The sequence below is a fragment of the Eptatretus burgeri genome, chromosome 8, assembly GCF_056783735.1.
Source record: "Eptatretus burgeri isolate ZD-2024b chromosome 8, Ebu_testis_v1, whole genome shotgun sequence".
NCBI classification, from domain to species: Eukaryota; Metazoa; Chordata; class Myxini; order Myxiniformes; family Myxinidae; genus Eptatretus; species Eptatretus burgeri.
In genome coordinates, this window is record NC_140968.1 from 31,537,497 (window position 1) to 31,555,374 (window position 17,878).

The 17,878-nt window shown below is 41.9% G+C and overlaps 1 protein-coding gene and 1 long non-coding RNA gene across 2 annotated transcripts in view; one reads left to right on the plus strand and one right to left on the minus strand.

Moving 5' to 3' along the window:
• The window catches only part of LOC147021453 (cysteine-rich secretory protein LCCL domain-containing 1-like), a 30,959-nt gene extending 22,905 nt beyond the window's left edge, over positions 1–8,054 (minus strand). Inside the window, exons 1-8 of the mRNA XM_085891406.1 lie at positions 7,852–8,054; positions 7,178–7,477; positions 6,634–6,752; positions 4,961–5,093; positions 2,405–2,520; positions 1,572–1,672; positions 1,159–1,305; positions 686–746 (exon numbers count right to left, since the gene is read on the minus strand). Coding sequence (XP_085747532.1) covers positions 686–746; positions 1,159–1,305; positions 1,572–1,672; positions 2,405–2,520; positions 4,961–5,093; positions 6,634–6,752; positions 7,178–7,462 — 962 coding nt within the window. The 5' untranslated portion in view covers positions 7,463–7,477; positions 7,852–8,054. The remainder of the gene's footprint in view (positions 1–685; positions 747–1,158; positions 1,306–1,571; positions 1,673–2,404; positions 2,521–4,960; positions 5,094–6,633; positions 6,753–7,177; positions 7,478–7,851) is intronic.
• A 1,172-nt stretch (positions 8,055–9,226) lies between these two features.
• Positions 9,227–16,660, plus strand: LOC147021454 (uncharacterized). The gene is made up of 3 exons (XR_015060798.1): positions 9,227–9,450; positions 15,075–15,208; positions 15,830–16,660. It is a non-coding gene; the product is annotated as an uncharacterized LOC147021454 (long non-coding RNA).
• Positions 16,661–17,878: the final 1,218 nt, after the last annotated feature.

Genomic DNA, 17,878 nt, shown 5'->3' on the forward strand with positions numbered 1-17,878 from the left:
CTCTGTTCAATCCCACTCTTCCCTCCAGCCCTGCAAAACAGCTGTTCACCACCACCTCATATCTTTCCCCATCCAAAACCATCTTTTCTACCCCCATTAATCCACCCCAAACCCACATCCTTCAAATTCTCTGTTTTCCTTCCTGAACGTCTCTGTGGTGTTCATCTTATTCATCCCATGTACACTGCCCATTCCCCCACTCTCTCTCTCTCTCTCTCTCTCTCTCTCTCTCTCTCTCTCTCTCTCTCTCTCTCTCTCTCTCTCTCTGCAGATCTCCTGATGTCCCTGTTCCTGACTGTGGTTGTGCTTCCCTCTCCCGCCCCCTCTTGTCTCCTGCTCCCTTTGTTATATGTTCTTTGTGTTGGCTCTTATAGGAGCCTCTAAAAAGCAAACAAACAAACAAAAACAACAATGGATAAATTGATACATATCATATATGGGATGTGAACATGGGTTCTGAGGTTTGTGAGTCATGGGTACAACAAACAGGCCATCCCATTTGTTTGTTGTCCAGATAAAATAAATTGCATAATTATCAGATGTATTAGACAGGTATGACAATTGGATAACAAGGGAAAGAAACAGCAGAAAAGGAAAAAGACGCACTTCATGCAGAGCCTCGCTGAGCTATATAGATTACAGTTGATCCGAGAACAAATTCAGATCCACTCAGTTCCATACGCACCGATTGCAGGTCGTACCCTTGCAGCGATCTCTCAGTTTGGTCTCGCAGTTCACAAGCTGTGCTGCAGGGTACAAAATGGTGGAATGAAAATTTGTGTTCATGATCAACGACATGTGTGAGGGAAATATCGAAACAATTTCTGAAGGATTATGATCGCGCCGACTATGACACACCTCTTATGTGTTTCAGGGTAACATGTCACACAATAGAACTGAGGCTAAACAATCTATCACCCCAAACATGCATTAGAATGACAATGCTGAAATTCTAGTTAAATAAATTAAATGCCTTCTTTGAATAAGTAATGTTACATTTAAATCACATCCCCTCCCCACTGATGTTAGAACATTGCACTTTCATAAATAATTTAATACCGTGTGTAGCAACTTCCTCATTTCAGCAGTGAATTCCTTTTCTGTACTATTTCAGAAAACACCAATTCGACCCAAGGAATAAAAGACAAAGGCCCATACACATTTGATCCTTGTTGATGACTTCATTTTTGCCGAGGTGTTGTAGCTTTGAGGATGCTGTGGTGTACGACGGAGGAGCACGAGACCTTTCTACCTCATTCTCAGATTTGCGTACCACTTGCCTTCGCCGTGTGTAATCGTCGTCACCTGTCATTATGAACAAGCCACAGTATATAACACTGGCATTAAAAGGTGGACATGGAAGTGGAAATCGCAGTCGCATCAAAGTATTATTCCGGCTTTCCCAAAAATACCAAACATAACCCAGCTAGCACACCAGCGTTGGCCCAACGTTGGAATGGTCGGCTGGAACATAGGACCAACGTAGGTCTGCCAGCTGGGAATGCTGCAGCACGCTTCAGGTAAGAATGGATTAGTGGTGAATCAACATGGTGATATATTCCAAGCAATACCTCGGTAGCACATATTATCTCGGCATCGGCCACCGTAGCTGGGAGGACATTCGGAGCATGGGGGACCAGCACGGTAGGGTGAATCACCCCACCAATTTCCCCTGATGGACATCACACAAATAGAAGAATGAGCACATGGAGGTGAAGCAAAACAAACCGCAGTCCGCTTACTGACATTCCCATATTTTTTGGGTGTGTTAGTTTTAGTTAGACAGCATGAGGTGTTGGGGGTGCACATCCAGCAATGTCCTGCGGTCTTGCACACCTTGAAAGCATGAATAGTGACTGGCTGTGGTGCATGACTGATTATACTGGCAAAAAACTCAGTTGACACCTTTCCCACACACTGCCGCCAGAAGAAACCCACCAGGAGAGAAATGCAACTGCTCTTGGCAGGCGTCCTTGCTGGTACCATGCAGTACTGTGTTTGGAAGCACAGGTCAATAGCTTAATCAATCAAGCTGCTGACGTTTTCAGCTGGGGTTAAGACCCGGTGAAGGCACGGCCAAACATTGGGAGTTGCAGGAAAGATTGGTGTCATCATGGTGGTGGTGCTGGTAAAATAGCTTTCTCAAAAACCAGGCTCCGAAGCCCACGGTAGTGTTAGTACAACCAACTTGCATGCTTTTTACAGTTTGAATGGAAAACTACGAGCTTATACTGATGTCTTCTGCCAATTGTGATGGCCCACCCTTTGAATCCTGGAGAAGAGTGTGGACCCGGGTCGTGTATTGAGCAATAAAAATCATCGTGGTGGATGTCTCTACATTCTCATATATGCTTGTCCACATGGAACAACATACTCTCCGCGCATATGAGGTGACCATACGTACTTTGGTGAATAATTGCAGACCAGATAAACGGCCTTTTTCCACACCTGGCCCCAGACATTCATGTTATAGCACAGGTTGATTGCACAGCCCACACGGTTTGACGTTGCCCACACCATCTGTGGAGCACAGACATTGGACAGATTTGAGCAATACGTGCGGAACAAAGTTTTGGCACAACATTACTCTTGGAAGTTACTTATGTAACGTTTATGACCTATCAAATCAATCAACATGAGCCTGCTATCCTTTGCCAAAATGCTAATTGCAATTGGCTCAAGGGGCCAACATTTCAGCTGGTGGTGAGATCAGAGTTTCTGGAACAGTTTTAATTCCAGATGGAAATGCTAAATCAAAAAAAAAACGAGAGCGGTTCTTGGTGAGAAAAATCACGACTTTGCTCAATAAGTATATACAGTCTCAATGAGGGACTTAGTAACAACAAAGCTCAGTGCATTGAAGAACAATCACCTGGTTAACAACTAAAATGCATCGAAGAACAATCACCTGGTTTTAACAAAGCCTCGCTTGAGGAACGGATTCCAAATTTTGAAGGGCCTTCTATTTATTACATACGCAAGCAGATGAGAATTTGAAATAAAGAGAGCCAAGCATCTTCTGCGGTTATTAAAGATCAGGCCAAACTGATAATGTCTGTTTCAGGTAACAGTCAAAACACCAGCAAATGGTACTTGCTGCTTCCTTGTTTGATGCTCAGAGCACAGAAGAACAATACTGGGAAGGCAATGGCAAAGGACTCAACACAACAATTGCCAAGAAACTGCTTCGGCAGCACCAATGCTCTATAATAGAGTATGGTACATGTTCCAGAGATTAATCTCATCTATCGGGGTTTGTTAATTTTTTTTTCATGTGCAGTATGAATATTCTTCATGGTAATTAAATGTACGTACAAGGGATTTGAGTGTTCAGGTAGATCAAGTTAATGGTGGAAATGAAATTAACATCATCACTGTAATCACATTCTGAATATTGTCTCTATCCACCTGAACACCCACATCAGTTTTAATTATAACAATTTGTTGTATTAACCCTTTGAGCCCTGAGCTCTTTGGACTTTCAGCTCCCCCAACATGGGCTCCCTGGAGAAAAATCCAGCAGCTGGGGTATAGGGAGGTTTGAATAGCGGCTGGTAAACCGGCCACTTGGGGATAGGGAGGTTTGAATAGCGGCTGGTAAACCCAGCCCCTTGGGGATAGAAAGGTTTGAATAGCGGCTGGTAAACCGGCCACTTGGGGATAGGGAGGTTTGAATAGCGGCTGGTAAACCGGCCCCTTGGGGATAGAAAGGTTTGAATAGCGGCTGGTAAACCGGCCACTTGGGGATAGAAAGGTTTGAATAGCGGCTGGTAAACCGGCCACTTGGGGATAGAAAGGTTTGAATAGCGGCTGGTAAACCGGCCACTCGGGGATAGGGAGGTTTGAATAGCGGCTGGTAAACCGGCCATTTGGGGATAGGGAGGTTTGAAAACCGGCTGGTAAACCCGGCCATTTGGATATAGGGAGGTTTGAATAGCGGCTGGTAAACCGGCCACGTGGGTATAGGGAGGTTTAAATAGCGGCTGGTAAACCCGGCCACGTGGGTATAGGGAGGTTTAAATAGCGGCTGGTAAACCCGGCCACTTGGGTATAGGGAGGTTTGAATAGCGGCTGGTAAACCGGCCACTTTTGGTATAGGGAGGCTTGAATAGCAGCTGGTAAACCGGCCACTTGGGTATAGGGAGGTTTGAATAGCGGCTGGTAAACCCAGCCCCTTGGGGATAGGGAGGCTTGAAATGGCGGCGCACAGTGCTTGTGTGGTTACCGTCATACCTGCAAGGTACACGAACAAAACGAATGTAGATCATGCTTGGAAATGCAAAGCAAGAGTTTAAAAGACCCTTCTCTTGTCCTTTTTTCTCAAAACTGCATGGGGTAAGGTGTTCTATGACCCCTGTAGTTTGACCACTTCTTAAAAAGCATTAAGTTCAAACAAAGCACGAAGCTTGTGGTGAGTTTATTTAAAACCAGTTCTATATGGACCACTACATGTGATTTTATCCTTCTATACATTTATGAAAAAGGATTTTAAATGTATAAATTTCCTGAGCTTTTAAAAACGTTGGAACATCTTTTCCCATTGAAGTCTTTGATATGATTCGGCCAGTTTGAACCGCCGACCTCCCAGACCAGAGCGGACGCTCTAACCTTTGCACCACCAAGTGTGGTCAAATATAGATGCACATACATATTTGTATATCACAATATGTACATCATATACCAATCTCAAATACACTCTCCATTTTCGTGTTCTACACTCAGCGGACTGCACTGGCATCAATAACAATCCAATGCTCAGAAAGATGTAAGTAATGATACCATGATGTGTATCCTCATGACCAGTACATTTTTTCATGAGCACATCACTGTACATGGCCAGACCGAGATGCACGTGGATTTATTATACAGTAAATCATATTGTTCCTGAACATTGTATTCACTGCAACATTATATGATGCAAGGCAATGGATGACATGCGAGAATACAATATTACAAATACCTGCGTGTAATGTGTACAAACTGGCCCTGAACAGCGGAAAGGGCACGAAGGGTTACACTCTTGAGGGTATGGGTATGTAAAATGCCGCACTTCATCAAACCAAGCTTGCACATGGAAAGTTGGAGGGCGATACCTGAAACACAGCACGTCTGCATGTCACATCAAGCCAGGATTTGTTGGACAAACCAAATTAAAACTAACTGATAATTTTGTAACAGGCATTTGCTCTACGAATATTGTGAATGCGTTTACACTTATTATGGCAAAGTGTTCAAACATACAAAAACTTAAGACCCCACATCCATCAGTCGGGTTGCTGCATCGTTCGTTAGGTACAAATTGACATATTTCTCAATCCAGAGGAAGCACGTCTCTCCTGGACTGACCTATCGGCTACGTACCAACAGGATGGTGCAGTGGCAAACCACTTCCCTTTGAGTTGGGTCTAGTCTGGGTTCGATTCCCGAACCCACGATATCAACTGTACGATTGGTACTTAACATCCAGGGCAATGTAAAGAGTTTGCCATCCCTCAGATAGATGTTACTCCAGAGACCCATCGGCTGGCATTACCAAATAGATGTTAATAATCACAAGGTGCGTTTCACAAAGACGAGACAATTGTGCCAGCACCATGAAAAAAAAACAAAAAAAAAAAAAACAGGGCAAATTCCTTACATAATGTGGAAGGACACCGCATCAGTGGCACAGCTGCACCTTGGGAATGATGCAAACAGTGTAGGTAAATTCGTAATTGGATCCCACTTTAATATTCACTCAAAAATGAAGACGATTCACTGGTTGCAGAATTAATCCACTGCTTCGGGACTGTGGTATGCTTGGCCGCAAACGCGGTGCCTCATTCTCCAATCTTTTTTTTCCTCATCCCTGGTATGCTTAGGTTTTGCATCACACCTGGGTATGAAATTTATAACCATGTTGAAGATTACAGAGAATTCTTGGGCAAAAGTCCAATTGGTGTGGTGACCTCCTTCACTTCAAACTTGAGGTTTCAACAAGTGTGAGAGCACATTACAAACTTTGATTGCACTTGATGAATTTTGAGCCAAGGCAAAAAGAATGCAGCTAATCTCAAGAAGAGAGGACCACATCTTAGACTGAGACACAGGGAACAGACAGCAGGGCACAATGGCCTTATATTTAGCAAATACCTTCACTAACATTCCACAATAAACTGCACAGGAGTATTTATACACATATGCTGATTGGCTTTCTTCCAGCTTGATTATTAAAACACAATATGGAAGTCTTATATACATATATAGATACATATCAATATCCAGGGAGGAGCTTCCACTCCACACTGATGAGGGAGAAATGTTTCACACTTCATGTTTCACACCACTCCAAGATTTAGGAGAAACATAAATAAATATATAAAATATATATGTAAATAAATAAATGAATGAATAAAAAAGAAATATATAGATCTATATGTATATGTATAAGTATATATATATGTATATTTATATATATATATATATATATATATATATATATATATATGTACAGTATATGCCCCTGCCACATTACCTCCCTCCATGCTTTGAGTTTATTGCATCGATGCCACATCAATGTCACGGGTATTTTGTCCACATAATATGTAAAGATTATGTCCGACACAAATAATTCAAAATGATCTTAAAACCTACTGGCCCCAGTGAACCCCAAGGTTTTGCCCGATGGAGGAGAGCTCATGCGAGGGGCCGTGATCCCAATGGCACTGTGCGGCCCAAGAACTGGCTGAGCGAGCAAGGTCATCGTCCCACACCTGGCCGTGCACAGGGTAGAGGGTGGGTGGGGAGGTGAAACAAGTGGTGAGATAAGAGGTGAAGGGAAAATGCAAAAAAAGCACTGGGATGTGCACATGTTTATTTTGACTTGTGCAGTTTCTGAGCCGCGTGCTCTCTGCATAGCTCGAACCATATTTGGTAGCACTGGCCATCGTGCACCGTTATCGACATACTTTGTCCGAAAAACAAAACTGCAGCAGTGCACACCTTGCATCGTTCATCACTACACTGTTGTCAACTCGCATCACCCCCAAAACATATTGGTCATGCGTATCTTAGATACAAATATAAATGGGAGTAATGGAGAGACAAAAAGTAGGATAGGACCTTGTACTGGAAAAGTAGTTAGCCATGGCACAAAGCATTTTAAGCTTGCGAAGAAGAGAGAGAAGATTTGATTTACGATGTATTCCATATTTGATGCGGAAGGGGAGACGCTGCTACGAAGCTTGTTATGCAGCTTCAGGATGGCGTCTTGGTCGCTCGACTCTATGGCTCTCCGCTGGCGCCTGCTGCTGCTGCTGCTGCTGCTGTTGCTGCTGCTGCTGCTGCTCCGAGAGAGGCGATGCAACAGCTGGTTCCATGCAGCACTCGGAGCATTGGTCGAATCATTGTGGCCGGTTTGAGCAGCATTAATCACCACGTGCAGCATCAGGACCAGCAGTTTCATCGATATCTGTAGCTTCATGATCACAGGTGAGAACTGTCATTCAGGCATACGGGAAGAGACCAGAGAACAAAGAGCATCATGTTAGTCGAAGAAGGAAGATGGTCAAGGAGATTTGATCAAAATCTGAAACGATGAGATATTTCTCCAGTAACTGCACATACTACCATGTGGATAAACTACCACCACCAGGAAAACCGACAATGGTTGGCTTAAAGAAGCATAATAATAATCATAAAAAAGAACACCTGCAATGATTTCCAAAGTGTCTCCGGTGTCTGAGAGATCCTCAATAAATGACAGAGCCAGCACCTTGAGTTATTTGTCCATAGCTATTCGTCTGATGATCCGTTCCAAAAAAAAAAAACAAAAGCCATTAAAAGAAAAAGAAAGGATATTTCACAACTTACCAGTGAATCACCAAACCGATGTCGATGTGACCACAGGACAGAACAAATGACCGATTTTAAAACGGGTAAACCCGTGCTCCTTGGTCGTCCCACCGGCTCTGCTTCAGAGCAAAGCGGTCTCTGCTTCCACGGGAGCTTTTAAATAGAATCCTCGAGTCTTCGGAGCCTTCCCATAGTCAAGCGTCTCCACCCTTGCGCAGCCTCCTGATCCGCTCTGCAAGGTCAGGACACACCACTGGGAGGAGTCCATGGGAGCGGGGGTGGGTTTGGAGAAATTCCCTCGAAGCTTTTCACCAAAAACGACCCCTTGTACTTTCTATATGCCTGAAACACTTTCATCTATCTTAAGTGCAAAATAATAAAAAAGGGCATTTAAATGGAATATTCGTGTTTGGGCAATACATCAAAGTTTTTGAGGTATCAATTACTGGATGCAATTGATCAAAATCCAGGATTATCTATTATTGTTTCTTTTCAATATTGAGGCTCATGGAAGAGCAACCTGGTGTTGGCTTGATGGTTAGGGTGGTGGGCTTGGGATCCCGCTGGGTTGTTGAATATATACCAGGTGGGATTGACTCTACCTGTCATCCTTCCGAGGTCAGCAAAATTGAGTACCAGCTTGCTGGTATACTGTGTCGGAGTGGTGACCCATCAGTATTGTACCCAATAGCCCAGGAGACTGCTTAGGCAGCACCAACGCTCTGCAGAGAGTATGGTCCCAATGGATGGATGGATGGCTGGAAGAGCGAGGTGATAGAGAGGGAGGGAGGGGGCGGCAATGGATGAAGAATGGACAAGTGGGGCAGTAGGAGGATGCACAATAAGCTAGGAAACGAATGAACAAAGGAAAAGAAGGGACAGGAGAGGAGAAAACATAGCAACGTGTAAATAAGAGGTAAATATCTGGTTGGGATAGATGGAGGTAGAAGGGATTGCGTGTAGGGATGGGGGATCACCGTGTGAAGGTAGTGCACGACTTGCTTGAGGCTGTGGCAGGAACAGTGGGATCGACCAACCTCTCGAAATGTCTCCATATACGGGAGGAAATGTGGAACAGACGAGTTGAGATGTGCACCGAGCCTGGATTTTGGAAGTTTACCTAGGAAGGTGATACTGGAAGAATACCTGCCTCTGGGAGTTGCTCGAGCTGAGAGAGCAGAGGGGACAAGATCAGAGGAGAAGTGGTTAAAAATAAAGGTCTGCCTGTAGTGTGAGAGAAACAGACCTTGTGTCAAAAACTCCAGGAATGTTGATTCATAAACACAGCAACAGCAGGAATGAAGGAATAAAAAATTAGAGGGAGACTTGGAAAAATAAGGGAAGTGGGGAAAAATGATGAGTGGAGGACGTAAGGGGTGGTGGACAAGATGAGTACAGAAGGAAACTCTCAGGAAGGAAAATCTGGAAATGTGGACAGAGGTGGTCTTGGGGAGGAAGTGGGAGGTGTTAGAGGGAAAGGGGGAGGGTAGAAAAGATCATTATTTTGGATGAGGGATGATGGTGAGCAGCTGTCTTGAAGACTTGGAGGGACGAATGAGATTGAAGACGACGTGGAAGTTGGTTCCACGGGCAGGAAAGAAAGAGGAACGGATGAGTGTAGGTGATCAGAGATCCTTGATTTTTGAGAGCTTCCCCTGAATGGGGGGGGGGGGGGAATGGTTTTATCCATGTTGTCCACCTCATGCATCTTCCCATCCCAATCATCTCTTATATGTCCAAGTCTCCCTCTATTTTGTCCCTCAAGCCTCGGCCCCGTTGTTGGCGTTTCTCCCCTCCTCTTCCTGCTGTGCCTTGTGTTCTGTTGCATCCTGATCCGTCCTGTGTACGGGCTCTTGCATGAGCCTCGACCCTGCGCACACACACACACACACACACACACACACACACACACACACACACACACACACACACACACACACACACACACACACACACACACACACACACACACAAAAAAATTGTCCTGCAGGTAATTTACGCACAAGTTCCCACCACAAGTATTGGATCACTGTAAAAGTTAAATACGATCGATGCCGATGCAGAGGTGTTTGTCCCAGAGTTTGATGTATTTACTTTGTACATTTTTGCATGAAAAGATATTTGTTAATAGAGGAACAGCAAGTGTTGCTTAAACCATCATGCATGTTAGTTTTGAGGGTCGTGTTGCATGTGTATTGCTTTGACAAGTTTTCACGGCCTTGCATGTCCATGTACTCACAAAACCCTTTTTGGGGATGATAAAAATATTTTCTCAACAAACAGCAAGTGATCCTTATAAGGCCATGCTCACGTTTTGGCCTTGGGGTCAAGGTTGTGTTGTTTTAACAAACTCTGCGTGGACCTTGTATTTTGGGACCTCCCCTCGGGAGGAGAGGGGAGGGGGGACTGGGAAGGGTGGGAAGGTGATGTGATGGGAGGGGGGAGGGAATGGGAAGGTGATGTGAGGGGAGGGGATGGGGGAGGGAATGGGAAGGTGATGGGAGGGGAGGGGATGGGGGAGGGAATGGGAAGGTGATGGGAGGAGAGGGAGAGGGGATGGGAAGGTGATGTGAGGGGAGGGGGAGGGAATGGGAAGGTGATGTGAGGGGAGGGGATGGGGAAGGGAATGGGAAGGTGATGGGAGGGGAGAGGGGAGGGAATGGGAAGGTGATGGGAGGGGAGGGGAGGGGTGGGAATGGAAAGGTGATGTGAGGAGAGGGAAGGGAATGGGAAGGCGATGTGAGGGGAGGGGAAGGGAAGGGAAGGCGATTTGAGGGGTGGGGAGGGAATGGGAAGGCGATTTGAGGGGAGGGAATGGGAAGGCGAGTTGAGGGGAGGGGAGGGGAGGGAATGGAAAGGCGATGTGAGGGGAGGAAAGGGAATGGGAAGGTGATGTGAAGGTAGGAACGGGAATGGGAAGGCGATGTGAGGGGAGGAGAGGGAATGGGAAGGCGATGTGATTGGAGGAGAGGGGATGGGAAGGCGATGTGATGGGAGGGGAGGAGAGGGAATGGGAAGGCGATGTGATGGGAGGGGAGGGGATGGGAAGGTGATGTAAGTCGATGATAAATGAGGTTTCTGGGATGCGCATTCAAATGAATGGGGGAAAAGGGGAAAACTTTGTGACCCAAGCCCAAAAAGCCCAAAATAGGAGACTCATTTTCTCCCCACCTATCCCTTTCCCTCCCATACAAGCAAATGTAAAATTGAGACTCATTTTCTCCCCACCTATCCCCTTCCCTCCCCTCCCATACAAGCAAATGTAAAATTCAGGCTACGAAAGATTGAGACTTACTGATTAAAGTACTTCTTCCCCCCAACATAATCACAGTTCTTTTATATTTTCATTCCACTCAAGGAGTGAACCAACAATTATTTGCCCATGTTCTAATTTAGGGAATAACTTCATTTTCTTATTGCATTCATTTCCATCGAGTATATTCACAATACAAAGAATAACTTAGAACTTGATTCTTGGTTTAAGTGTCTTTGTTGTGCAGAAATGAAATGATAAACTTCTCTCAATGCTCTTATTTGACCACCTCCTGAGCCACATATCATTTTGAGATTGTAGTAAATTGTTTTTCCATTATTCAATTGATAATCATCAAAGTTTTTTCTTTACAACCTCCAACTTAATTGTATTTAAATTTATCCGCTTATATGTTTTATCTACTTTTACCCCGGTTATTTCTTCAATAAGACTTATTTGATATTTCTCACATTCTTTATGTTTTCCATTTAAATACCAAGGCTGATTACATCTCCACTCTTTGGTTTGGTTATTGCTTGGTTCTATCATTTATAAATCAGTAAAAAGATGGCGGTAGCCTGTTAAAATTCCCAACCCAATATCTTAATACTTATACTTATAACCATAAGGGATACTCTTGATTCCAATCTCTAAAATATATATTTTATCATGAAAAGCTCCGAATGCTTTCTTATTTATCTCTTTTGAATATATTTGATGTTTATAACTTCTTATTGTATTCATTTTTCTGTACTCTTCCTTCTTTAAGGTGAAACAGTTGGAGTAATGTTTAAAGTTTATTGTTTCCTTGATTATATTTTTCTTTATTCCCTTTAGCTTCTTCTCACACCTTTCAATGTTATTATTATCAATATACATGAAAGCATAAGACTTTGATCTCAATCCTATAAATTCACTCATGACCTTCCCACCCAATTCATCTTTAAACTTACCAGGTCAGGTCAGGTATGGAAGCATGCGCCAGAGCAGCACGTCGCTGCATCCACTTTCTGCCGGTACTCCAGGGGCCTCCGTCTGGCCATCCCCCAGGCAGATGCCTGGCCCATCCTCATCTCCTTGAGATGCCGATCAACCTGCTGCAACCACGAGGCACGTGGTCAGCCCATTGGCCTCCTCCACTCACGAGACTCCCTCGCTGAGCAAATCTGTTAAGCAGGATCAGCGTCAGGAAAACGAGCCATATGTCCATACAGCCGCAACTGACGCTCACGGACTATGCAGGTAACAAATCTCATCCGAGTCTCTCTCAGCAACTGCTCGTTGGACACAAAGTCCGACCAGCGATAGCCAAGGATTCTCCTAAGAGACCTGGCACCAAAGGAATTAAGTGTCCGTCTCAGATCTCTGGTCAGAGTCCAAGTCTCGCATCCATAGAGCAAGACTGGAAGCACCAAGGACCTGAAGACTCGGATTTTCATCCTCCCACGCAGGTACCGGCCAAATTCTGTTTTGTCATTTTTACACCTCAGCCTGAATTGGCTAAGGGATATTGTCGTCATAGGCGTTGTCCGGGTGGGCGTCTGTCTGTCAACTTTTGGTTTCCGTCAATTTTGAGGAGAACACCTTGTCCAATTAAATCCATTTTTGCAGGGTGTGTTGGGGTTGAATAGAGGAAGGTTCCTTTCAAAAATAGACACGCTGCGATTTTCAATGTGGCCTTCATGGCAGCCATCTTGAAATTGGTTTACCTTGATTTCGAGAACACCTTGTCCGATTAAATCCATTTTTGCAGGGTCTGTTGGGGTTGAGTAGAGGAAGGTTCTTTTCGAAAATGGGCGTGCTGCGATTTTCAATGTGGCCTCCATGGCAGCCATCTTGAAATTGGTTTCCCTCGATTTCGATGAGAACCCCTTGTCGAGGAGAACGCCCGATTTTGAGGAGAACGCCCGATTAAATACATTTTTGCAGGGTATGTTAGGGTTGAATAGAGGAAGGTTCCTTTCGAAAATGGACGCGCTGCGATTTTCAATGTGGCCTTCATGGCAGCCATCTTGAAATTGGTTTCCGTCGATTTTGAGAACGCCTTGTCCGATTAAATCCATTTTTGCAGGGTGTGTTGGGGTTGAGTAGAGGAAGGTTATTTTCGAAAATGGGTGCGCTGCCGATTTTCAATGTGGCCTCCATGGCAGCCATCTTGAAATTGGTTTCCGTCAATTTCGAGGAGAACACCTCGTCCGATTATATCCATTTTTGCTGGGTGTGTTGGGGTTGAGTAGAGGAAGGTTCCTTTCGAAAATGGGCGTGCTGCAATTTTCAATATGGCCACCATCTTGAAATTGTTTTGCGTCAAGGGGCTGAGGGGTTACGCCCGCTTTGCGGTGCTATTTTTAACATAGCACTCCAAGCCAAACCCGGGGCTGTGTAATAGTGAACAGAGTCTAATCCATAAGAATAGTTATTGTGACAGACTGTTCTAAAAGTTTCAAACACATCAGCCAATAACAATACATCAGTTTTAAGATACAAATCATGATATTCTCCAAGATTCTTTATATTAAACGTCTCCCAAACCTTTTTAGCTTGTGTATAATCTCTATCGGAAATATGAGTTTTATTCAACTTGCGATAGAAACTTTCCCTGAAAGGAAGTTGTGTTTCTTTAAACTTCTCAAATGAATCCATGAAGTCATACGGATATATTCCCTTTTGTGATAAGAGATCAATCTCTTCTTGACTTGAGAAATGTGATTTAAGATTTGGTAAGTTTTTAATATTTGATGCTAAGTTAGATAATGGACTTGCCATAAACTTGTATGTGTCAAGCAAATCTGATATGGGTAATGGGGGATGTATGAATTGTTTTTGTGAGTGAGATGTATTTTTGATCTGTTAGGAATGGCAGAAATATCTCCAGATGTCTTTGAAAGTTCATTTATAAATAGATGTGTGTCATAGTGAGTGTTGTTGTGAAGAAATAAAGTTTGGGGGCTTGTAATTAAGATTACAACGGGAATGAGCTGGTCCTCCATATTTTCCAGTAAGATGACAATGATCCCGAACTTTGACCTCTCCCTCAATTTTCTCCTCACAAATATGACAGATACTGTTTTTTCTAAATTCCTTTTTCTCTCCCTTTGTTAATGACATTGGTTTATAGATTTTAACCATTATTTATCTTAGTATTATGCAGTCTTTTTCCAATCGTCTTACAAACTCCTTTGAGGCATCTTCTCCTCTATAAAGTTCTAACTTATATTTATCACCAAGAGATGATTTGATATAATAACAGAAACCACAAAGAGAATGTTTTTGATATTTATTTGTGTATGATTTATTTGGATTTGGAGAAACAGTATCTATCTTTTCAAGGATACTTTCAAAATCAGCATATATCACAAATGGATGTTTTATAGATTTGTTAAAATCTTTGAATCATATGTTTGAACCTGCTTTTGGGAAATTAATTACGGTTGATTTATGATTACTACAATATTTCGAATGTGATTTAATCGTTATTTTGTGTGAAAGGAGTTGAGACATCTCTTACAAGGATACGTTTTACATTTTCCCTTGTATAGTTGTGATTTTGTTAATCTTGTTAAATTTTTGATGAAAGCATGATGTGATTTTTCCTTTGAAGTAAAGTAGAGAAGGTCAATGTGTGTTTCATCATTTTTATAGTTGTTTGAAATTTTTAATATCTGAACTTTGTTTGTATCCGTTAATCCATATACATTAACAGATAGATTATTCATCTATCTATAATTCCAGCAATGTGTGTGCATGCGTGTGTGTGTGTGTGTGTGTGTGTGTGTGTGTGTGTGTGTGTGTGTGTGTGTGTGTGAGACTGCTGTTTCTTGACAACCACTGGTCCGGTCTCATTGAAACTTGCCATGTATATTGCTGGGGCCCTGAATATGTACCTTTTCAAAGTTTGATATGAATCGGACAAGTGCTTCCCAAGTTATGGCCATTTATTTACCAACCAATGAAAATGACACGTTGCTGCGTTGGCGTGGCTGCGTAGGCTGGTGCGCGGCTGGCCGACGATGACGTCATGTGCCCTGTCGGTTACGATGGGGATTGGTGCCTTAATTTTCCGTGCCGTAGGAGTGGCAATGGTTAATGGCAGCGAATGTCATGGCAAGCAAAGACAGAGAGGTAAATTTGATTTTAATTTTGATTTTAATTAACTCTGTGTGTGTAAGTATCACAGCAGTTGTTACTTCAATGCAAGCGATAATTCATGGAATGCATGTGCACATTCCGTACGGGCATGCACCACTTCCGGATAGTGATGACTTAATGTATTCTAATAATTTCTCAATTTCTTATGCGCATTTATAGATAAACACAATGCCCCAATCCAGTCGTCGTTTATGAGAGTGAAAGAACGGCCTGTGTGGTTGTTTGTGGCTCGCGGTTTGCAATTTTTTTGTTTTTTGGGGGGGAGGGGTTGCACCTACGGGCATGCGAAGGCGAAGGAACGGCCTGTGTCGTTGTTTCTGGCTCGCAGTTTGAAAGTTTTTTTATGGTTTGCACGTACGGCCAGGCTAGTACGGGCATGTGAGAGTGAAGGAACGGCCTGTGTGGTTTTTGTTTCTGGCTCGCGGTTTGAATTTTTTTCCCCTTTCTTGCACGTACGGCCACACACGTACGGGCACGCATGTATGGGCATGTACGAGTTTTCTCAAATTTAGGAATATCTCTCAATGACATTGGAAACTTTAAATCTAACATTTAATGTATTCTCGTATTTCTTATAATGTTCAACCCTTTCAGGTTTCCATTGTGGAGGATGTAAGTGAGCAAGAACAGACCATAGAAAACATTTATTATCTTTGTTTTAAATATTAACAACCGCTTCCTTAAGTTTTATCTCTTTTAGTAAATCAATATAAGAATAAGCTTGAAGAGGATCTGATTTTCAGATGTATATATCTCAAAAGATTTTTTTGTAAGAGCAAATCCACTACCTACTACAGTGTTATCAACATCTTGTTCTTGTCTCTGGAGTTCATTGTAAACATCACATCTTATGAAATCTGAAAATGATGAGATGAAGTGAGGATTTTTTCCTCATATAGGGAGTACTTTCATCGCCTTGTCTTACCATGTTCAATTTTACTCCCATATAAAACTTAAAAGTTTTCATTTCACTTCATGTGTTTTTAATTATAGTTTCAATACTTCTTTCAACCGTATCAACAGCTTCCATGATTGAAGATGGTCCAGGGTCTTGAAGGCGAAACATTCTTATTTTTATATGTCCTTTAAATGCCCCTTCAGTGTTTTCAATGGAGAATTTAGTGGCACCTGCCCTTTCTCCATTGTTCTTGCGCTTGCATGATTGCAGGTGTTTATTATAAAAAAATTTAACAATATCATTATCAGATCAATCACAATGTTTTGTTTCTTGGTCAAGTGGAGATATTTGTCTGAAAAGATTGAATGTGTGTTTGTTGGTTTGAAGGTGTTTTTTTTTTTTTTTTTACAACATTTATATTCATGATTACAAACATCGCAGTACATTGTATTCACCATATTTATATAACAAAACTTTGCTTAAAATAAAATTTTCTTGATGAAAATTCTGTTTAATTTATAGGTGAATCTGTGCTTAAAACCATTTTATCCTCCAACTTTTTCACTTAATAAATACAATGTATCAAGACACAAAAGACAAGTTTCAATCAATCTCTTCATTTGTAAAAGATACTGAGAAATATGTCGAGGATGTAAAATTGAATAAAGATAAATATAACAAATATTGGATAAAAACAATTCTGGTGAAAATACGAGTTCTTCAATTTCCTTCAGTGGAAGGGCTTTTAGTATATATGGAAGAACATCAATTAAAGTAGCTCTAACAAAAGTTTCTCCTCTCCTTCTGGCAATATATTCAAAACTAGACAAAGAAATGAAACAAGAAAAAGTATCAAAAACGAAAACCCTTATGGATGAGGCTTGAGAAAGAAAAGATAAGACCATCTGTAATATGCAAGGAGAAATTTGTATTTTTTTCAACAATCCGAAAGATGTAAATCCTGATGAAATAAAGGATGTTAATATATCAGGTGAAATGACATTTCGTTCAATTGTCAGTCAGGACCATTTTAAAATTACCTTTAAGATAAAAAAAAATGATGTCGTTGAATCTTTTAATGAAAAAAAAGTAGATAGATATAGATGGTAATGTTTTTTTCTACTTAATAAATATGAGTTATTATTCAACTGAAGATTTTGAAGATTATGAGAGTGATGATCATATTTCTGTTGGAACAGAAGACAGTTATGATACCGAGAGTTTGTGTTCAAACGATAGTTGTGAAAGTAGTTTTAGAGATGATTGTGGAAGCACCAATGAAAGTACCGAAGATGATACTGAAGATGAATTTTATTTGAAGTAAAGTTTTATTTTATCAATATGAATAGTTTACTGGATTTTGAGCCTCTTGAATTTCCTGATTCACAACAGGACAAATTTGAGAATTGTCCTGCATGTGAAAGATGGGGATTAAACACAGAGTCAAAAGCCTATAAACAATGTATATTCTGTGATTATCTTCTAATTAATGATAATAAAAAATATAAAAAGGAATATAATTCTTTGAGATTTACACCAAAAATGAAATACTTCACAAGATTGATTCGAGAAATTAATGTAAATTATATAGGTGATAATACACCATTTCTTACAAGAGAAGAGACTGAACAAATGACGACCATGTTTCGTGGATTGATGATTTATATTATTAACGATTGTCATTTTCAGGGAAATATCAACACAAGATATTGTATAAATACAATAATGGAATATCTTGAAATGAA